Genomic DNA, 22,362 nt, shown 5'->3' on the forward strand with positions numbered 1-22,362 from the left:
GGGAGGCCCGGCCTGGCGGTGAGAACTGGCACCGAATCCCCCTCCGGGCCCTGGCTGCAGCCCTGGCAGCCTGGCCTTGCTTTGCCCACCTGTAGAATGGGAGACCCTAGAGCCCCTGGCCACAGCAGGTCCGGGCTGCTTGGCCTTTTCCGCAGCCCGGGCAGCCTGGGCTGGGACAAGTCGGGCACGGGGAGGCCTCACTGCCCATCACTTCCTGGCAGGGCCACGTGTGAACCCTGCCTTCCCCCCTGTCCCCCGCCACCTCCCCCCGCCAGGCGTCCCAGCCCCACTCTGGCACCTGCTCCTCCCCCCTCCGTGTCCCACCTGGCCTCACCCCCAGCTCAGGTGCCACCTTCTCCAGGACAAGCCCAGCGCCTGGAGCTAGCCGGGAGCCTGCAGGCCAATGGGGGCTTCGGGGAGGCGCCCCGGAGGAAGGCCAGGCGGGCTGGGGTTCAGGGCAGGAAAGGGGCCGCCCTGGGGACGTGCTAACAGAGGCGGTCCCCTCCGTGACACAGACAGCCCAGAGGGCTCCCAACCTGCTGTCCCACGGACCTCCCAGCCCGGCCTGCACCCATCAAAGCCGAGTGGCGGCCACAGCGCAGCCCGACAGGTATTAAACTTTAATGAGCGCTAATGGCTTTGCCCTAGTTTGCGAGCAGCAGGCTGCATTTATGAACTGTAATTTCTCGGCCCTGACCCCCTCCTCCAGCTCCCTCCCCTGCCGGCCTGGCTGATCCCACCGCAGCCCCCAACTCCCTGCCAGATGTTTCTGTTCTGTCCCTGCCACCTGGCACCCAGGACCCAGCGCCCGCCTCTGCCCGTGCTTGCCCAGGACCAGAACAGACCCTAGGGGTCGTGTCCAAGGTGACCCCGACTCTTCCTGGGGGAAATGCCACCTTGGTGCAGGAGGGGCACAGGCTGCCCAGCAGTGCAGAGCCTCAAAGCCGGCTGGGCCCCAGCCAGGGGCAGCGCCAGGCTGCAGGTGCTGGGTGGGTGCCCAAGCCCCTGCTGCCCCCTGGTGGTGAGCAGGGCCACCTGCCTGTGGGGTGAGATGGAGCCACACACCAGGCCGGGCACAGAGGGGACGGGCAGGAGACTGCGGACAGGGCCCCGGACTGCACCCCGAACCTCCAAAGAGACCAGAGCCCTGCAACCATGCAGACATCATTCCCTTCCTTGCAGACTGCAGACCACACAGAGGCCTGAGAAAGAATAGCCCAGAAGGCTCCAGAAGGTTCCAGACCTTCTCAGTCAGGGAGGGAGGCCAGCAAGACCCTCCGCTTCCTCAGCTTTGATGGCTTCGGTATGAAAGACAGGGCTGGGGTGCGGCTCAGTTGTGGGGGTGCTCGCCTGGCACATGTGGGGCCGAGTTCTACCTCAGCAACAAAAACAAAGCGAAACAAAACCTGCTGTAATCCCAGCACTCTGGGAGGCTGAGGCAGGTGGATCCCCAAGTCCAGTCCAACCTGGCAATTTAGGGAGACTCTTGTCTCAGGAAAGAGGTGTGGGTGGGGATGCAGCTCAGTGCAAAGAGCCTGGCTCCAATCCCCCGTAGCCCAAGCAAGCGCACCCCAGTACCACACAGAACGCATTCACCCTAAAGGGGGCTCTGTCCTGGACCCCAGCCACCCAATCTAGCACCAAGTGCACGAGCCCACCTGTGGGTCCCCGGAAGTGAGGAGGTCACAGGAAACCACAGCCCAGACGAGCGGCCCTGCTGAGGACCCCAAAGAATGTGTCCTGGATCCCCAGGGTGGGACGTGGCTCCGTACCCCCGGCCTCCTGCCACTGAGGCCACAGCTGCCACCCCGGGGCAGTGGGCGACACGCTCGGGTACAGGGTCGCGTGGACAGAGCCGGAGCCCCAGTGCGGTGGCTGAAGCCAGGAGCCCAGGGACCACAGCCACCGGGTCTCCCTGGGACTCCAGAGCGGCCTTCCCTGCCCACGGACTGGAGGACCCAACGGCTGGGCAGCGGGGGTCACCGGTCACCCCAGAACCCAGCTAACATCCCTCTGCTTCCCTGTTCCTGGGTTTCCTGCAGAGACGGGAGCCAGGCTGTGCTGCTGCTGCTAACTCAACACCCTCCTCATGATGACCACCCCCGGGCTCCTGTGTGCACCCGCCGACCCGGCCGCAGCGCCTGCTGTCTGCGTGGACATGAGCTGTCAGGAGCGACGCGGCCTGGCCAGGGAGCCTGGTGCCCGGGGTTCGGCTCCCGGACGCTGGGAGGGAGCGCTCGGCTGTCAGTTCCCCGTGGCCAGCCCGGCTGGTCACACTGCTGGCATCCCGCATCTCTGTAGCTCATTACATGGGGAGTAATGTCACGGCACTGTCACTGCAGTGACCTTTGTTCAGGAAGCTGCACAGCGGGCAGAGAAGCATCTGCTGTGGCTGGCAGGGCCCGGGCGCCCGGGATGGTGGCGGGGAACAGGAGGGGACAGGCCAGCCCAGGCAGCCTCTCCGGTGCAGCATTGTAAATCCAGGGCAGGGCAGCCAGAGGCCACGGGTGAAACACCAGCAGACAGAAAGGCAGAAGCCTTTATTCTTCCAAAATGTCTTCTAGCAAGTCGCCGCTCACAGCTTGACCCCAACCTGTCACACAGCTGGACGGGGGACCCACTGTCTCCCTCAGCTGCGGCCCGGCTCTGCCTGTCCAGAGAGCAGAGCAGGCTCCCCTGTTTATTGAGCACCTACTGCATGCTGGCTGCCGGCCCAGACCCTGGGGCCAGGGAAGGACAGGAGGACTGGTCTGCGGGTGTCGGGGAGCCCCTGAGCTGCTGCCAGTGCTTTCTTCCCCCTCTGTCCCCTCTCTGGCTTGCAGGCTTCCCTGGGGTGAAGCAGGACAAAGGTTCTGACGCCATGGGTCCTGGAGGCACCGGACGCTCACAGAGGCGGACTCCAGGCCTCCCCGACACGTGGCTACTTACACTGGTGCCCATCTGTGGGCAGCGAGGACCCAGGGGTCAGAAGAGGCGCAGGCTTGAAGCTTTGCTGGGATTTTTCTGCTCACACCCGAGAGAAGCCTGGAGGCTCCGCTGGCGGGGAGGGGTCTCTCGGGGTCCCTGGGAGGAGACCCGGAGAGGAGGTCCCTGACTGTGCACAGGCCCGCCCGCATGCAGAGCGGACACCAAGGCCCCTGCACTCCCTGCCCTGGCATGGGCCAGCAGTGCTTAACCAGCCGTGCCCAGCCGGGAGCTCCCAGGATGCTGGGAGCCTCTGTGGCCCTGGGAGCCACCAGACCCCTCTCACAGCACCTGTTCTGCCCAGATGGAGGCCACCTGTGGTCCTGTCTGCAGTGACCCTGTAACCACCTTGTCCTCCCAGCTGACTCAGCCACAGCCACGTCCACTCTCTGCTCCGTGGCAGAGGCCAGCCTGACCCCTGCCTGCACCCGCCCAGCACCCAAGCTGCCCTCCTCCCTCCCCCTGCCCTGCCGATGCCCTCTCTTCCCCGCCCGTGCTTGCAACAGGCAGCAGCCACCTAGCGGGCACCTGCTCTGTGCCCTGTGCTCTGAGACACACGACACGCTCTCCTGAGGCTTTTGCTTGGCTGAGGGGGAGGACCACAGGGGGAGGACGCGTGGGGCTGATATCCCAGGGCATGTGGTGGATGCCGGGCAGCAAGGGTGGATTCCAGGTCCCCAGCACCCCCAGGAGCCTCCACGTGCCAGGCCCCCCACACCACAGACTCCTGCACCAGCCAGCAGCCCTCACAAGGCCACTCACAGGCCAGAGACTGACGCTCAGAGAGAGAGGCGTCTCTGCAGCTCACACAGCCCACAGCTCGGACCGGAACTGTACCCCGGGCCCCCAGAAGAGGAAGAACGTTTGCCCGGCACCGCCAGGCCCTGGGGGGGCTGAGCTCGGCACTGGCTCTGTTCACACCAGGGACAGAGGCCAGCGGTGCAGGCGGGGCTGCCCTGAGGCCTGCGCACAGCATGGGGAAGAGACTTGGGGCCTGGGTGGCCTCTCGGGCAGCTTCCCAGGAGCTGCTCCTAGGGCCCCAGGGCATATGCTGTCCAGCACAGGGCATGCTCGGCCTGCTTGGCCACTCCGCTGACCGGGTATGGGCAGGGAGTGTGGGGGTTGGGGGCCCCTCCACATCCATCTGGCAACATGGTGCCCTCCCCCTTGGGATGGGTTCTCCCTGTCCACCCTGCAGGGCTGAGCAGCCTGAAGACTCCTGTCAAGTCCAGGGCTGTGGCGGCCTCATCTGGAGCTGGGCCATCCTGGCTGGGGTCACTCGAAGTCACCCTTAACGCTCTGCTCCCTGTCTGCTGGCTCCAGAGGGAGTGATCTATGACCCCATTACCGAGGCCGTGAAGGGTGGACGATGGATTAGCAGCCGCCTGGCGGGCGCGGGGAGGCCGGGGTGGTGCAGGTGAAAAATGGACTCCATCAATGTCCGGGGTCTCATTACCATCTGTCACCGCCCTCGACCTGGGGCTGCGGCACCTGCCTGGTGCAGGATCTCGGTCACCCCCTCCAGGGTCCAACTCGGCCTCGCCCCAGGGACCCCGAGGAGGAGCCATCTGCCAGGCAGTGGCCCTGATGCTGGGTGACTGGGACTTTCCATCTGGGGCGTCGGGGGAGCCCAATGCAGCCCCAGGGCACCAGGCAGGGACATGTGACCCCACCGTGCCCCTTCCCCTCGGTCCCACCTCCTGCCTCATGGCACCCTAGGAAGCCACGGCCACAAACACCTGCCTAGGTCACCCTGCCAGAGGTACGGGCGGCGGTTCAAAGCCTTCTGTGGCGGGAGAGGGCTTGTCTCCCAGCTGGGAGCAGCACCGCCCGGGCAGGTGAGGGAGCCAGCCTCCTCTCCTGGCTATGCCTGCCCAGCCGCTGCACCCGGGTCTGCAGGTGGAAGCCAGAGTCCCCTGCTGCCGCCTACAAAGCCCACCCAGGGGACCCACTGGTCCCTGGGGTCCCCCACCACCGATGCTGTCCTGGCAGGTGGTTCGGCTGAATTAAGCAGCTGGCGCTCTGCAGGGCACCCGCAGGCCAGGGCTGCTGGCATCCAGAGCACCACCCCTGCCTGGCAGGAGCTCGCGTTCCCCCGTGGGCAGGGCTGCCACCTGCACAGGCCTGCCTCGGCCTGCACGTAAGGGAGAGTGAGAGCCGGGTGCGAGGCAGAGGAAGGCGGCCCTCAGGAAGGTGACACCAGAGCCACGAGAGCTGTCTCCAGACCCTGGGCAGGCGGGCTCATCGCCGCAGGTGCAGGCTGCAGAGGAAACTCGGGGGTGCAGAGACAGCTCTGCAGCCCGCCGCCGGGCAGCCGTGAGGTGGCACAGCCCAGCAGTCCCTGTCACACCCAGGCTCCCGCCAGGTCCTCCCCGCCAGGCCTCTGTCGGGAGGGGCTGGTGCGCATCCGTCACCTGGATCCCGGCCCCGAGCCTGTGCTGTGCACAGACAGAGGTGACCTTGCTGCCACCGCCACCGCCAGCCCCTCCAGGGCTCGAGGTCAAGGGAGGCTGCAGACGGGCAGAGTGGGCACAGATGGCTCTCCCGCATGGCGAGGAGGCAACCAAGGAGCCCCGGGGCATGGCCCAGAGGCTGGTGAGACTGGGGACTACTTCTTCCTCAGGCAGGCTCCGCTGCTGAGGGCTACGGGGTCTCCCCACCCAGTGGGCATCTTCTGGGCCTCAGTGGCCCAGCAGCACACCCTCCCCCGCTGCCGGGGAACCCCACCCAGGTCCCTCTGGGCTCCTCTGGGCCTCGGTCTCCTCCCACAAGGGCCATGGGGGAAACCTGTGGTCAGCCAGCGGCCTGGGAAGTGCAGTGTCAGGACAGGGGAGGAGCTATGAATGGGTGCTCTGTGTGTGTGTGTGTGTGTGTGTGTGTACGCGTGCCATGTGCCATCCTGGGCACTCTGTGCCTGGTGAGTCCTGTGCATGAGTACTGTGCGTGTGCACAAGCCGTGCACATGTGAGTGTCGGGAGCTCTGCATGCACCAGTGTGCACACCGTGTCAGGATGTTGGGACGTGAACTCAGGTCTGTGCACCGAGGACCCAGGTGACGCCATGTGTGTGTGTGGGGGGGCTGCCGGGGGTCCCTCGTCACAAAGGGCCTGGATTTAAGTGACCACGCCCATCCCCCTGCTCTGGCCTTGGTCTCCCGGGGCCCAGGGCAGCTGCCTGCTCAGGTGGAGGCCACCATGGCCCCCTCCCCAGGCCCGCCTGGCCTTCCCCGTCTGTGCCCCCCGGGGGCCCCTGCATGTGTTTAGGAACAGAGCCTCCGGTCTGAGCATCCTGGCTGGGGCTCTGGCAGTGACGGCGAGGGGGGCAGTGGTCCCCGCCCTGGCAGTGGTCACTGGGGTAGAGGAAAGGCCAGGCCGACAAGATAAGGCTGGGGCAGAGCAGCGGGCAGGAGCGGGCGGGAGATAAGCAGCCTGCCCAGCGTCTCTCTCAGCCCCAGACAGATAAGGCCTTTCTCAGAGCAGCCGCCTCCGGGCTGCACGCTGGATGTCAGGGCTTGGCCCCCCAAGGGCCAGATCAGCGGCCACAGCGGCCACAGGCAAGGGGGAGGGTTGCTGCTGGGGCCACTGAGGCACCAGAGCTGGTGGCCAAAAGCCTGCACTGCCCACTGGCGGTCCCGCCCTGGACCTGCCCTTCGGGTACCTGTGGGCTCCGCAGCACCCTGCTCTGAGCAGACTGCAGGCCACAATGCCCCAGCCTCACACCGCCAGCGCCTGGGTCCTGCCACCCAAGAAGCGGTCACTGTCCCCAGGGCCAGTCTGCACTGCCCAGCATGACGAGGAATTATCAACCCAATCAGCGTGGTCGGAAGCCCACAGCACCATCTCCAGGAAGCCCTCGGGCTGCTCCGGCACCGCTGAACCCTGGTGTCACCGAAAAACAGGTCACCTACTGTCCTGCTGTCCTGCCCCTGCAGTCCAGGGCGAGGGGCAGCCACGCTACCATTTCCCCGCAGGCTTGTCTTTATTGTTGTTTTCTGGCTGCACTGGGATTCAAACCCATGGCTTCGTGAGCCCTGGCAAGCACCTACCACGGAGCTACCCCGGCCCTGCCACCTTCTGCCCGTCAGGAGCTGTGGATTTAGTGAACAGCCCCTCTGCCCCACACACGTGGCAGGCCCAGGGCTTCTGTCTGGCAGAGCTGCCAGTCGGTAGGGGTGGCCGCACCTGGGCCCTGACGAGGGCCTCCTCCCTGGCAGCCTGCTGGTGGGGTGTCACGAGGGGGCAGCAGGAGGCAGAGTCCCTCCCCGGGGGGCTGCAGGCACATGTGGAGCCCCCTACCCTGCCAGCATGGATGTGCCCGCCCCTGGCCCTGGTGGGTGAGGGCTCTGTCACCAGGACAGGCCCTGCCTCCCCCAGGGCCCAGACGACCGGCAGAAGACGCCCTTCCTGGGGGCCAGGACAAGGCTGGGTGCCAGGGCCTGGCTTCCCCACAGCCTGGGGAGTCAGGGTACAAGCACGGCTGGGCAGCAGGGGTGGGAGCTGCGTGCTGGCCACCGTGGGGACAGGGGACACAGCCCAGCCCAGCCTGCCAGGCTCCCAGTGTCACAGGAACAAGGCGGGTCTCACTGAGTCATTCAATCTGCCCACGCCCCAAGGCCCCAGAGTTATCACCTCTGCTCCTGCGGGGAAGGAGGCACACAGGGTGGGTGGCTGGCCCCGGTCCACGGCCGGAAGTGGTTTCAACGGCTTTCCTCTCCAGGTTCGCTGAGGGGCCAGGAGCCCAAACCTCAGTGCCACGGTGAAGAATTTATTCTCAGCACGCGGGGCCGGGGGCAGAGGAGGGATCAAAGCAGACCTGTGCCCCCGAGGCTGTGCGTGCAGCACCCACCTGTTCTGCGTGGGAGGGACACCCAGTGAGACTCCCAGAAGTCCTTCCGCCCTCCAAGGGATAGCTGCCTCCTGCAATCCCAGCCCCCTGTGCCACCTATGGCCTCCAGGGGCGCCCATCACCCAGGGGTGCACACAGCACCTCGCCAACATTCCAGGCTCACGATCAAAGGGGACCAGAATTCCAGAACCAAGAGCCAACACGTGGGGAGGTGCCAGGCCCAGCACATGGCCCAGCTCCCGCCAGATGCTCCGGCCCCAGATCCAGGTGTTGCAGTGCACGACCTGTTCCACGGTAGGGCCGGCCCGGAAACCAGGCAGGACCTGGCGCCCGGGGAGGGAGCCTGTGGGGTGAGCAGACCGAGCTGTGTGGCCCAAGATGTGGCCTTTTGCTGCTTCCTGTGCTCCACCTCCCCACCTCCACCCCCACGCAGCAGGACCTCCACGCACACCCAGCACTGGCACCTGCGGCTTGGCCGGGCCCGGTGCCCAGGGCGACAGCCCCGCTCCGCTTCTGGGCTCGCATCCAGCTCCCAGCCGCGGCGGTGACAGCCGCCTCCCACGGCTGTGAGAACAGAGCCAGGGCTGTTCACGTGTCCGCAGCCAGGACCACACGCCTGGCGGGCGGGGAGGGGCCGGCGCCCACACTCCGGGCCACAGGTTCTGTCTGTGCCCGAACCTGCCATGAGGCGGCCGAGTGGAGGGGAGCTGGGCACAGCCTCACCCAGCCAGACCTGGGCCAGGAGTCCCGGGAGGGGGTGGCCGGGGGTCTGATGACAGCAGTCCCATGGAACTGGGGTCCCCAAGCTCCACCATCTCCACTTTTCAGATGGGGACACGGAACCACTCCCCAGCCCCTGGCCAGGCCGCCTCCCGGAGCTTTGCCTCTAGGGCCCAAGTGGTGAGGGGCCAAAGGGGAGGGCGTGGACCCAGGAGGGGCCAAAGAAGCGGCTGGAGCTGCCCCAGTGGGCGAGAGCAGGCCCGGTGACCAGGGCCGTCCTGGTCTGGTCTGTGCGGGCACGAGAGTCGGGCTGACTCACCCCCAGCCACGAGAGCACCTCTGCCTGAGCACCGTGTGAGGTCCACCCAGGCTGGCCCTGCCCCCCGGGTCTGGTGGGCAGTGGGTGGTCCCAACAGCACCTAAGGCCAGCAGGGGCGTGCAAGGCCGGGGCAGCGGCCAGGACAGCGGTGACAGAGGCCACGGGGAGGCCGAGCTGCACCCACAGGGCAGTGCGGGACGAGGCCCAGGGCCGGGCTGGAACCCGGGTCAGCTGGATCCGGGGTGCAAGTTCCCCTCGCCTGGGGACAGGGCAACTGCATGGCGGTGAGGGGACCGGGCACACAGAAGGCGCTCACAAAGGCCTGCGGCTGTGGTCTTCAGAGCTGCACTGGCCCGGGGCGTGAAGGAGGCGGGGTGCCGGAGGGACTGGTCCTGTGTGACTCCCCACTTCTCCTGACCCCTGCGGGGCTTTGGCCCTCCCTGGACGCTGCTGGGCATGGTGCGCTCACCCGCTCTTGGCATGGCAGGCAGGCCCAGAGCACACTCTTCTTTTCAGTTGGACAAAATCCTCAAGCTGCGGCCTTCACCGGGACGAGTCGGACCAGAGCCTGTTCCTGCCCCCCAGCCTGGCACACAGGCCCCCTGCCACCTGTGCGGCTGTGGTCAGGCCCGAGCTGTATGTGGTCATCCCAGTGCCCCGGGAGGCTGAGGCAGGAATCCCAGGTTCAGGCCAGGGTGGGCAGGTCTGTGGATATCTGGTCAGGGCCAGGCCCTGGGTGCCCTCTGCTGCCATCACTGCTCCCGCAGCCAGCCTGGCGCCCCTCCTTCCTCTCATTTCCAGAGGCAGCAGGTGGCTCGGGAGTTGAGGCCCTCTGGGACTGGACCCAGATCTGTCCCGGGCTCTGGGCAGCCCGGGTCCTGCTCTGTGGGAGACAGTGGGATTCTGTGACATGGGGAGGCTTGGAGGGGACAGCCTGAGCCCTGGCAGTGCCTGGTGAGCGGATCTTTGTCCCCAGGCCATGCCACACCCTCAGAGCCACCCAGCCCGTGATGGGACAGAGGCCCAGGTGCGCCGCCCTGGCTGCAGATTTTGGAGCAAACTTGAGCCAGAGCCAGCAACGCAGCATGGCCTGAGCCGCCTGCCCCCAGCCCCGTCCAGTGCCTGGCACAACGCCTCCTTCAGCACACAGGAGCCCACTTCTGCTTTCCCTGCCCACCCCAGGCTGGCCCAGGGTGGCGGAAGGGCCTGGGGTGTCATCCAGCAGGCCCCGAACTGAGCTCACCCTCTACTCAGAGGACCCTGTTGGAGGCTCCAGCGAGCACCCAGGCTGGGTCGGGCATGTGCTGGGCACTGTAGGGTGCTCCAGGGAGTTGGCGTGGCCGGGAAGGTGGGACAGTGGCTGGGTCACAGGAGCGTCCTGGAGCAGCCCAGGCCACTGTGACAAGGGACCCCCAGGCGGAGGGGCCCTGGGGGCGCACAAGGGTCACGTCTTCACGTGTGTGCACACATGTACAGCAGGGTCAGGCCTCGGTGGGGGTCCTGGCTCTGAGGGAATACAGGGGGGGCAAGGGCTCTGGGCCGGAAGCCGACAGTGTCCCCGGGAGAGGAAGCAGGAGAGAATGCCAGCCGACTGGGGGTGAGGGCTGAGCTGGGCCCGCTTCCTTCTGCCCAGCTCAGGGCCAGGACCTGGTCTGAGTACCACCCACCCCTGCAGCCCTCCAGGCCCTCTCTGCTGTCCTGCTCCACCTCGGCCCACCTGGGGACAGACGGGCTGCCCTGAAGGACCCCGTGCACACGAGGGTGGCTCCGGCCGGCTCCCTGCCCCTGGGTTGGGCAGACCCCATGGGGTCTCTGCCGTGAGCCTGCCCAGGCTGGCCAGGACCCTGAGCATTGACTGTGGACCTCTTTGGTCCACACAGCGCCACCGCCTGGACAAAGGTCGCATTGCACCCAGCAGGGCCTCAGGCCCGCAGCTGTGGGCAGGGTGGGGCACCCGGGATGCAAACTGACCCCGGGGCACGGTGGAGGCGGGGTGGTCCCAGCAAAGCACCTGCCAGGATACCTGGCACTGCGTCGGTGCTTCATAAATGACCATCCCAGCAGCCCTCCCAGCCTCCAAGCCTTGGTCCTATGCAAGGGACACCACGTCCCCTGGTGGTGCCACACAAGCCCAGCCCGGCCAGCGTGACCAGCGTGGCAAGTTAACACACGGCCCCCACGGGGTGTTGGTGGCTGACCCCTGAGGCCGTGACTCACAGGAACAACCTGCCCGCCTGCTCTGCACTCAGTGAATCCCAACAGAGACCAGGAGGGTGCAACCCTGGAGGGCTTCGGGCTGGGGAAGGTGGCAGCCGAGCTGGGGGGGCATCCTGGACTGGCACCAGGACCTCGAAGGCTGCAGCAGGGGCAGCAGGACACGTGGGCCATGCAGGGAGGACAGAGGGCGCAGCCCTGCCAGGAGCCTCCCACGTCAGCCCGGGGAGACCCTAGCACGCCCTGAGCCCTGGAATCTTACGAGACTCTGCTTGGGGCCACTGTGTGCCAGGGCCGTGTGACAGCAGCCACAGGAAGCAGGGCTGGCCGAGAACACCCTCGAGGGCACACAATGTGGGGGCTCCACGAATGCCCTCGCTGGACTCTCAGGACTCACAGCTGCTCCTGGAGCCCTCCAAATCTAGGGTGACCTTTGAGTGTCCTTGACCCCACCCTGACCACCCAGGAACCCTAGGGATCAGGGGGACTCTGGGCCACAATTCCCCAGTGGTATCTTAGGGACTGTGAAGCTGATGGGGCACCCAAATGCTCCCTGACCCCAGTGCTCAAGGTGGCCCCAGGATGCCCGGCCTGGCCAAAGAGAAAGAAGCCTCCACATGGAGCAAGGAAGGCCTGGCCAGAAGGCCACTCTCACCCAGGACACTGCGGAGAGACAGCCTGCACGTCCAGACTGTGCTTCTTCTTGACCTCTGCCTTTCTGGGCCAGGACTCAGCACTAAAGGACTTAAAAGCTGAATTCACTCAACAAACATTGGTTGAGCAACTACTATGTGCAATATGGCAAGTATTGGGGAGATAAAGAAGCCCTTAAGCCATGTCTCTGCTTCCTGGAGGCCTCTGCATGCTAGGCGTGGGTGGCCCTGGGCCTTTGTACTTGCCCCTCCTTCAGCCTGGGACCTGCCTGACGCTGCTCCCAGACCACCAGCCTGGAGCACACCCGGCTGCACCCTTGCAGGCCATGTGCCCAGGACAGCTGGCGTCATCCTGTGCCCTGGTGCCCAGCAAGTCTGGTATACAGCAGGAGCTTGGTGAGTGTCTGTGAACACTACACACAGCTGGCAGCAGAGTGGCAGAGACAGATGTGCACATGGGTGACGACACTGACCACGGGGCAGAGAGCTGGACAGACACTGGTGCTGGCGTGGGGGGTGCCCCCAGCCGGCCGCGGTGAGCACCTGTGGGCCTGGCGAGGGGCTGACAAACTGCTCCTCGGGCCAGCGAAACCCACAGTGGCACCCAGTGGTGACCACCAGGCTGCCTGCTGTGGTCTGAACTGCAGGCTCTGCTAAGCTGGCCTTTTCCACACAGCAGAAGGGTGGACTCTGTCACCGACCTGCTCAGGTGGCAGGCGGCCCCTGCCCTCAGAGCCACGCTGAAGTCAGCGCTGCCCGCGGTCAGCACTTCTGTTTAATTTCATGACTGTCTACACTGGCAGCCTCCAGGCGCAGGGCTCTGAGCGGGAGACAAACAGCTGCCAGTGCGGAGCTGAACAGACGTGGACTCTGCCTCGGCCGGCCACACGAGCCAGGGGACAGAGGCAGTGACAGGCCAGGTGGGGCGAGCTGCAGGCGGGGAGGCCCAGGGCGGGGACGCCGCACTGCAGAGCCTCAGAGCAGCTGCTGCAGAGCACCAGGTACCAAACAAGGACGTCCTGGCCCGGCGAGTCCCCACCTGGCCTCGGTGTGGGACACGGAAGCCGGGGCGGGAGGCCCCCAGAGGCAGAGCCCGGCCAGGGCAACTCCCCGCCTCACACCCCAAGCGCTGATCCAAAACCAGCTCCAGACTCCACACCACAAGCCCCATCATCCTGCCCACAGAGGCAAAGCCGAGACACGAGGCGGTCCCAGGACGAGCACAGCTCAACGAACGCACGAAGCCACAGGCGGGTGGGTGTGGGGGCAGGCGGTGTCCGCACACTCAGAGGGCTGAGGCTGGGGACAGCGCTGTCCCCAGCAGGCAGCATCTCGGGATCGACAGGAGGTCAGGGTGAGGCAACCCGGGCAGGCGGAGCAGGAGGGGCTTATGGGCAGGGCGACTGTGACGGACACCGCCCGCAGGTGGCACAGGGGCCGCCCCACAGCTGGAAGACAGAATGGAAGGCTGCATGGGGTGCAAGCCACAGTGGGCCCTCAGCCCGCTGAGGGGTGGGGCAGGAAGTGGACCCTGACCTCGTGGCCTGGGCTCGTGGAGCCGTGGCCGAGCTCCCTGGATGTGGCCAGACAGCCAGCCTCGGCCAGCTTCTGCCCCGACCCTGCGCGCCTCAGCTGGCCTAAGGATGACCCTAAGGATGACCTCACGCCCACCTGAGAAGCAGCTTCCGGCTCCAAAGGGCCTCCAGGCCCACACGGCACGGCTCCCACTGGGTAGTGCCTCCCCCCTGGCCACAGAGCACACAGCTGTGAACACAACCAGGATGGCACTGCGGTTGTTTAGTGTGCAACCCACGCAACTGTGCCTGGCTGCTGTCAGGGCCGTCTGGGTGCCTGTCACCTCGCTGACACTGCTGCAGCCCGAGGACCCTGCTTGTACCACACCTGCTCTGTGGCAGGAGCGGCCGAGCCCATCACCCCTCCGCTGGTGACCTCCCCTCAGTCCAAGGGTCCTGTCTCACCTGCCAGAAGATTACAGCCCCAGGGGTCATGCAGCCTTCACAGGGCGGGCAGGAGATGGCCCTGGGGTCCGGTCAGGTGCAGTACAGCCCGAGGGTGCTCCCGCTGCAGGGCACTGGTCACTCTGCCCGCTTGTTGAGTGCAGGAGAGTGCTGAGCAGTGGACACAGCAGGGCTGCGGTGAGCGTGGGGCACCCAGAGTCTCGGCGGAGAAAAGTCAGCTGCCAGAGCCGCGCAGCCGCCACACACACACTGTACCGCGTCCTCCAGGGCCGGCGCCCCTCACCTGCCCCTGTCCTGCACTCAACACCGGTGGGGACCGGGGTCAGAGGTGACAGCTGTGGCCCCACTGGGCCCTCAGGGCCACTGCCCTCCTCCAAAGCCTGCCTGCCGCAGTGTGAGTGCACAGGTGTGTGTGTGTGTGTGTGTGTGTGTGTGAATGTCACAATTGTCTGTCCCCAGCCATGCAGCCAGGCGTGTACGATGCAGGTGGGGTCCGGGCAGGTCTCTAAGTGTGTGCATGTGTGCACCTGCACGTGCCCACATGTGTGGCGGTCAGCAGCTGTCTCTGCCAGTGCATCTGACACCTGCGCCTGCTCGCCCATGCCCTCTCTACTGCACAGCTGGCAGAGCACAGCTGGCCCAGAGGCTGCGCCACCCCTGCGGCTGCAGGAGGCAGGTGTATAATGAGCCATTTGTCACTGTCAGTTCCCGAGCTCTTGGGGGTCCTGACGCAGGATGCATTCCTGGGGGCTGCTGAGAAGCCGTCCCCACACTGGGCAGGCGTGGGCCGAGAGCCCCGCTGACCCCACCCTGGCCTGTCTGTGGGAGGGAACGCAGCACGCCCCCACCGGGCCACAGCTCCCCAATACTCGGGTCCCCCCACACTGTAGTCCCAGGAGGCGGGTCACAGCCATCCATGACCACCAGGGACTCAGGAGTGACAGGCCATCTGCAGAGGTCTTAGCAGAGTCTTTACCGGAAACAAGCGTCACCTCCACCGTGTGAACTGACCTGGGGACACCTAGGCTCAGCCTCTCAAAGAGCACAGTGTCCCCTGCAAGCCAAAGCCCAGCCATGGGTGATCGAGACCCCCACGGCCCCAGCATGGTCACACAGCACGGGGAAGACTCAGAAGTCCACGCCGGCAAGGGACTAGGGACAGCGGCACAGAGGGGTCACTGGGAAGCACAGCCTCACACAGGGGCAGCAGCAGAGTGCGCGGGTGGCAGGCGGGACTGTGGTCAGTGCCCACAGAGCGGCCTGCTTCCTGCGGCCCGGCGAAGAGACACAGCACACCCCCATGCCAAGCCCCGAGACGCCCCTGGGCCCAGCTGCCTGCGACAGCATTTAGAAGTGTGGACAGGTGGAGAGAAGGGGCACGGGGACGGCGAACAGGCAGTCAAGCCACACAGGAACCGAGGCACCCAAGGGCGCCGAGGACCAGGATCCTGAGCAAACCACAGCCCAGCAGCCCACGAAAACAGGAACAAAGCCCAACTCAAGTGCGGGAGGCTCAGCCACGAGACCGCGAGATCACGCCCGGGAGACCCCGCCGCACGCGGTGGCTCCACCCTGGCCCCGCAGCCAGGTCCCGCAAGGCTGCACGTACCTGTGCCCGGGAGGCCTGCTCTGTCCCCGTCATGGCCCGGCTGGCTCTGCGTGGGCTGCGGCTCCGGTGCCGTCCTGGGGCCCCTGGGCAGGCTGTCAGCGGCGGTGGGCCCTGGCCGCAGCTCGGGCTCCTGGGCGGGAGGGGGCACTGCGGCCGATACCTCCAGAGAGGCGGAGGTGACCTGCAAGGACAGGATGGACATGTGAGCTGGGCCACGCCTGGCGGGAGGCCGCATGGAAGGGACTCCCTCCCCAGGGCGCCATCCGTGGGGCACAGATGCCCTGAGGGGGTCAAGGGGAGCTCACATTCCCCAGGGGACCCACAACAGACTTGTGAAAAGCTGCACAGGCCCCCGCAGGGCAGCGGCCCACATGGGGCCCACAGGGATGCTGACACCCACGCTCACTGTAGGGTACAGTACAGTCCACGCTGCAGGGGTCACCTGCCCGTGCCCACCTGCTGCACTTGGTAAACACGGGGTCAGGCCTGCCTGATGCGCGACCCCAGGCTGAGCACTGCCGAGGCTCAGGCACGCGGCACTGACCCTGCTGCCATGTCCAGAGCCCCGTCACCCGGGCGGAAGCTCTGTCCCCACAAGCACACTGCACCCTGGCCCGGGTCGCTACCCTCCTGTGCCCGCGACAGTGGCACCCGATGCCATGGGGAGATGGAGGCTCGGAGGTGGCAGCAGCGAGGGCTGAGGTGCGGGGTGGGTCGGCCCAGGCCTGGCTGCAGAGGCCCTGCTGTGGGGGTCGGGAAGCTGAGCCCCCGCCGGGTCATAGAGCTGGACGCCTCATTCCTGCCCCGGGCAGGCCTGGGGGTGGCCACCATTCTCTTGGCGGTTACAGTGAGTGACAGGGTCGGCGCAGCTGTCAAAAGGCAGCTTTATGTTGATCCAGTCTTTTTTTCGGAGATTAGTGCCATAAACCCAAGTACCTCCAGTCGCCAGTTCCTGGGGCGACCGCAGGCTCCGCCGGCCCCGAGGCAGAGACGCATAAATTCACCGCTGTTTCCTGGAATGCTTTAATTTATGGGGTCCATATGGTGACACGGTCCAGACCACATCCCCGCAAATCCCACCGGCGAGCCGACGGCTCCGCTGGAGCCAGGAGGGGCGGCTGGCCGTTCACGGGCTCCCAGTGCGCTCATTGGCCCGGGGCCCAGGTGGGCCAGGGAGGCCACACGGATGGGCCCGCCCCGTGGGACGTGGCTTCTCCATGGTCGCCTGGGGGATCCTGCCCAGTGATGCTGAAGAGAACCAGCCCCCTGCTCGCTGGGTCTGTGATGGGCACAGGACAGCTGGTCCAGCCGCCCGGGACCCAAGGGGCAAGCAGGGCCCTCGGGCCGGCTGGAGGGGGCACACGGGCCACGCCACACAGCCCAGGCCCCTATTCCTCTTCCCCTTCCTGGAGCAGAGACCGGCGTCCTGCAGGGAAGGGAGCCAGGGGACACCTGGCGGGGGCATGGCGGCTGGGAGGCAGGCTGTTCGTGTGGGGACAGCCGCTCGGGGTCCTCTTTCGTGAGTGTCTCTGGCTGCGCTGCTGAGGCGGCCTCTGTGTGTTGAATGAATTCAGGACATCTACCTTGCGTGGTCGTGTGGACGTGGGAAGGGCCGGTGCACATCCGGGGAAGAAGCTGGATCGAGACAGGTGTTGGAATTTTTGATCGCACCTCTCGAAGGGGAAGTCCAGAACTGCTGCAGGAGGCGGCGAGGACGAGGGGAGGACTCTGGGCAGCATCGGTGGCAGCCTCACTGCAAGGTGCTTTATGTAAACGATCGCTGTGTATTTTAACAGCCCGTCCGCTGCCGTGAGCTGAGACTGTGGGGCACGGCAGGTGCCTCCCGCAGCCTTTGGAAGGCTGCTCCTGCAGGGAGACCCATGCGCCCAGAGCTGGGAGGTGCATGCTGGGGGAAGGGGAAGACCTATCTTCCAGGTGTGATTTTGCAAGAAGCGGCACGGGACTGGGGAGCAGCTCGGCGGTGCGGCATGTGTAGCTCACACAGAGCCCTGGGTTTGATCCCCAGTACCGCGAAAACGACAAAAGAATCAGCAGCTGAGCCCTCGGCTTTAAAAAGCTGCCCTCTCTCTTGACTGTGGAGTATTAGTAACTAATGAAAAATGTCCCGCCAGGCGTTGGGCACTCATCTGTAATCCCAGCTACTAGAGAGGCTGAGGCAGGAGGATCGCAAGCGTGAGGCCAGTGGAAGCAACTTAGTGACACCCTGTCTCAGGAGCAGCGGGGGCAGCTCAGCAGGGGGGCACGCTGCCAGCACCGCAAGGCCCTGGGGTCCAGACCTGGCGATGCAAAGAAAGGACCAGAGGAGAAGAGCTCAAAAGCAGCCGCTGTGCGGCCCAGGGGGGCCCAGAGCAGAGCGGCAGCCGTGTGCTCTCCAGCGTGGGCTGTCGCAGGCTGCCAGCGGGTACCTCACCAACACAGACACTGCAGTACAGTCCCTGGCAGGGTGTGTGCCAGGCCACACTGCCGAGACGGGTCAGGTGCTGGCTAAGCACCGCGTGGGTGGTGGACGCGAAGACCCTCAGCAGAGAGGAACAGAGCCGGTCCTCTCCTCCAGCAGCTTTACAGATTTACAGCAGCTCCTAACACAAGCACCGCTTGAGCCAAGCCAGCCCCTGCACCCATGATCACCACAGGAGTGCTGGCCCTGGCCCGTCTGCCTGGAAGCCTCCCTTACACCTGGATCCCACGTGGATGTGCCTGTTGGGACTTTCTGTGTCACTGAGAGGCGGCCTCATGTGGCCTCCTGTGCGCCCTTCGGCCCCAGCCTCATTTCCTTCCAGTCAGGTGACCCGTATCTTACCAAAACACACAACCCCTTGAAGACCCCCGTGGCCTCGACACCCGTGGCTTCCCCGGGAGCCTGTTGGGCAGGGTCTGCTGCCTCCCCCGAGCTGCCTCCTGGTCCTAGTATCCGGCCGGCGCCATCTCCCAGCGTCCCCTGATCACTGTCCTCAGCTGGGGACGTCAGCAGACTGTTTCCCCTCTGCAACATGGGGGTGATTCGGGGCCACCTCTGCATCAAGACGGGGAGGGGACAAGGGAGAGGTACCCTGCAGCGGGTGCTCAGGAGGGCACAGGGGACAGGAGAGGCCGGGTGGGCTTCAGAGCCTTGGCCACATGTGGAGGGGCTGCCGAGGTGCCACCTCCCCCCCACACACACCTGGCCCGGGCAGGCTCCTCCTAGGCCCCTGCCACACTGGAGTCCCCAGAGCTGCCCTGGGCAGGAGCTCCAGGTCCACACTGCAGGCCCACACTGCAGGCCGGTGCTCCCCAGGAAGCTGGCCCTGCTGCTGCTCCCTGGTGACGCCACCTGCAGTCAGGCAGGGCCAGCTGCTCACCGGGCCCTGCCATCGGCAGCTCCCATGGTCATCTTGACAAGCCCACCTTCTGCCCCCTCCGGAGGGGAGGAAACTGAGGCAGAGAAGCCACATCAGCTGCCTGAGGTCACTCAGCTGGTCAAGACCAGAGCAAGAAGTCTAGATCACTGCACCACCTCTGCTAGGCCCCTGGTCCCCAAACCCGCCTGGCACACAGCAGGGGCAGCCTGGGGCTCAGGGCACCCCACAGCATGTACACGCAGTGAGGGAGCCCGGAACAAAGTCAGGAAGAGGAGACGGGCCCCCGCTGCTGGAGGCAGGGACGGGGCAGGAAGGAAGCCACAGGGAGGGAGGGGGACATGCAGGGCCCACTCCTGGTGACCTTGGCCTACACCTCGGTGCCTACAGAGACACTGCGTGACCCGCCCTGACTTCGGGGTGGCGCCTGAGACCTGGGGGACCCAGGATTCTCAGCCTGTCGTTCCCGATGGCCCCAGAGCGGCAGGCAGGGACTGCAGAGCCAGCGCCTGGGCCACACGGCCTGGGGTGTGGGGGCGGCCGCCGAGAAACGGCCCACTAAAGGGTTATTCCGCGCGGCGCGGCCGGCATAATTGGAAAGTTATTAGCTGTGGAACACACACAGCACCCAGCCAATGGGTAATCAGAGACTAATTAAGCACCCGGCACACAGCCGAGCGCGGGGGGAGACCGGTGGCTGCCACATCTGTGATGGCAATTAGGGGCGCTCCGGCTGCAGTGCTCCAGGCTGGGGGCCGCAGCTGGGGGTCTCATCGCCGCTGTGCAAGGGCTACGGGAGGGTGGCACCAGGACCCCCGGCCCCACAGGCAGCAGAAGCCAGAGTGGACACAGGGCCAGGCCCGCCAGGTGGCTCTGATCCCGGGAAGCCCGCAGAGGCCGTGCACCTAAGCTGTCTGCAGCTCGGCCAGCTGTTGGGGGAGGATGTGACCGACCTGGCTCCTGGACGCCTTCCAGCGGGCATGCAGACCCGGGGCCAGGGGAGGACAACGAGCAGAGGCTCTTGAAGGGCAGCAGCCAGGCTGAGGAAAAGAAAGGCCCGAGACAGAAACACTGCCCGACACCCGTCTCTCCGGGACCCCACTGCCCCTCCTGGACCCATGCGCTCATCCCCAGCCTGGATTAGAAAGAGCCTCCACCCACTGTGTCTGGGCTCACAGCCCCGGCAGCCACCAGCTCAGCGCACCCCGGCACCTCCCCAAGCCACCACACATCCCTCCGAACTCCTTCAGCCCGATTGCCAAGAGCTGTGCCCTGGCCCAGCCCGGTTCTTCATCTGTCCACTTGTCTGTCCACCATCCCCGTCCATCTCTCCACCTGTCCACCATTCGTCCACCTGTTTGTCTGTCCACCGTTCATCAGTCCTCCCAATCATCCGCCCACCCAATACATACTACTGAGCACCCACCACGTTTGGCACGGTGCCTGGACAGAGCCACAAACAAAACAGCTAAAGATCCCCCTGCTGGGGCACGGAGAAATCAGTCTCGGGACCGGGGGCTGAGGCGGGAGGGTCACAAAGCTGAGGCCACCCTGCAACTCAGCCAGTCCTGTCTCAGAATTTAAAAATTCTAGAAAGGACTGGGCACAGCGCCCAGCACTGGGAAGCCAGAGGGAAGAATCCGGCGCTGCAGGACCCGAGGGTCCGGGCCAGAGCGGAGATTTCCCTGCAGGGCGCTGGGGGAAGCGCTGCGGGGTTCGGACACCGAGAATCAAATTCGTGTAGTTTTCACAACAGGCAACGGCCGGCCCCTACTTTGGTGTTATTGATACCATCAATGCTATCCTTACCACCGCGGTAAACATGGACACTGTCCTCGGTTCCCTGGCATCGGCCTGCTGGCCGCAGTGGGCTGAGCCCTGCTCCGGAGGCCACAGTAAGCCCGGGGGGTGCAGGGACAGCAGGCAGCTGTCCAGCCAGGCCCAGCCACCACCACACATGCCCCAGGGAGGCCGAGTCCCTGTGAGCCCTGGAGTGTGCCAGGGCCCCACGGAGGGGCAGCGGAGCCAGACACAGACAGGAGCCAGGCCAGAGAAGCAACGGTGGCCGCAGTAGCCACCAAGGTCCTCCATCTGACACACCCTGAGGGACCACAGGACACCCGGACACCCTGGCTCATGGTCCCCTGTACCCTGCATCCCCCTGCTGGGTTTGGGGCCAGGTCCACTCACAGAGGCCGTGGGCCCACAGGCAGGGGCTCTGCCTCCCCGCAGGGGCCTCTGGTGGCTGAAAGGGTGACAGGGCAGGAGTGGGTGCGCTGTGGACAGAAGGCAGACTGTGTGTCTGGACACAGCACCTGGCTCCAGGATGCCCGTGTCACCTGCCATCAGCTGGCCCTGTCCCGGCTGCTCAGGAGGACAGGTGTACCCTGCCACAGCGTGGCCACTTCTCATCCTGGGACCCAGGCTCCCTGCCCTGACAGGTTCCTGCTGCCTTCTCAGTGAGGACCTGTCCCTTCCCCCGGCGCTGGTCCCGCTCACCTCCACTCAGTCGGGGTCCCAGGTCCACCCCCAGGCCCTGGAGAGACTGATGTCCCCGACACAGCACAGAGAGTGGCCTCGGGAGGTCCAGGGACAGTCAGCACACAGGGCCCGCGGCTGGACCATCCCTGGCTATGATTTGGGAGCAGCGAGGGGCCAGGGAAGGGCGTGACTCTGAAGGCCAGGGTCCCCTTGGGGGATTCACAACCTCCAGTGGACCCATGGGAGGACCTGGCCCTCACTGGCAGTTTCCTGAGCCAAGGAGGACACGCTCTGATGTCTGGATTTGGCCTTTTTAGAACTCAACCCAGTGCACAGGGTCAGTTTCATGCTGCGGTGGAGTCAGGTCAAGAGCCGGCCACGTGCAGGGCACCACTCAGGCACCACCCTGGATGCCACGGGATGGCGTGCTGGCTGGGCTGTGGCCTCCCCCTCTGGCTGGCCTACTGCGTGTGCACAGCCATGTAGCTCTGTGCCTGTTTGTGTGTGAGGCTCGGGCAGTGCCAGCTCCCACGCAGGCTCCAGACACCCCGGCCAAGGCATGACCCCGACCCCCTTCTTCCCCACCCCATGTCACGAGGTCCCCAAGGGCAGGGCCCTCTGCGGCTGGATTCCCACAGACTCCGAGCTGCTGGACAATGGTGGTATGTGTCCCTTCCCGGCAGAGTGGGCCCCGCGGAGTTGACGCCGCCCCTGCCCCTGTGGACTCAAGTGTCCTAAGAGAGGCGGCTGCTCACCAGGACCCGCTTCCTCCCCTGGCCTCATCTCTCCTCTTCGAGGCCTGCACCCCGTCTGCAGGTCAGTGAGGCTCACCCACCAGTCTCCCCGTCCGCCGTGCCCCGCCTCCTACTGCAGGTGGGGAGCCCGTGGGGGTGCTCACTTCCACTCAGATGCAGTTCAGAGATGCTGGGGACCTGCCTCATGTCACACAGCGGGAGACGGGGAGACCTCTGAGCCGTGCAGAGATCAGGTCTGGTTACAGGCGTCCCGGCGATCGGGGCCTTGCCCAGCAGGGCCTCCCAGGTCCACCAGGGGCTGGGCCACGTGGGCTGACCCGATGTGACTGCCACCATCTCCCGCGGGCCGAGCGTTCGTCAGGTGCTGACAGCGCATCAGCCGAGTGATCGCTAGACTATTAATTCTGCTCCCAGCCTTGCCAGGGTATCACGGTGAAAGATGGCAGCTTAACCACAGGGAAATTCTT

General features: G+C 65.7%; 1 protein-coding gene across 5 annotated transcripts in view; it reads right to left on the reverse strand.

Moving 5' to 3' along the window:
• Gse1 (Gse1 coiled-coil protein) overlaps positions 1–22,362 on the reverse strand; it is a 242,536-nt gene that overhangs the window by 152,850 nt on the left and 67,324 nt on the right. For all 5 annotated transcript variants that reach the window (XM_063247763.1, XM_063247764.1, XM_063247765.1 and 2 more), the window contains exon 2: positions 15,304–15,484. In XM_063247763.1, the coding sequence (XP_063103833.1) occupies positions 15,304–15,484 (181 nt within the window). The remainder of the gene's footprint in view (positions 1–15,303; positions 15,485–22,362) is intronic.

Source organism: Cavia porcellus, unplaced genomic scaffold, assembly GCF_034190915.1.
Source record: "Cavia porcellus strain 051 isolate PalLab524CR breed Dunkin Hartley unplaced genomic scaffold, mCavPor4.1 scaffold_4, whole genome shotgun sequence".
In the NCBI taxonomy this organism is placed as follows: Eukaryota; Metazoa; Chordata; class Mammalia; order Rodentia; family Caviidae; genus Cavia; species Cavia porcellus.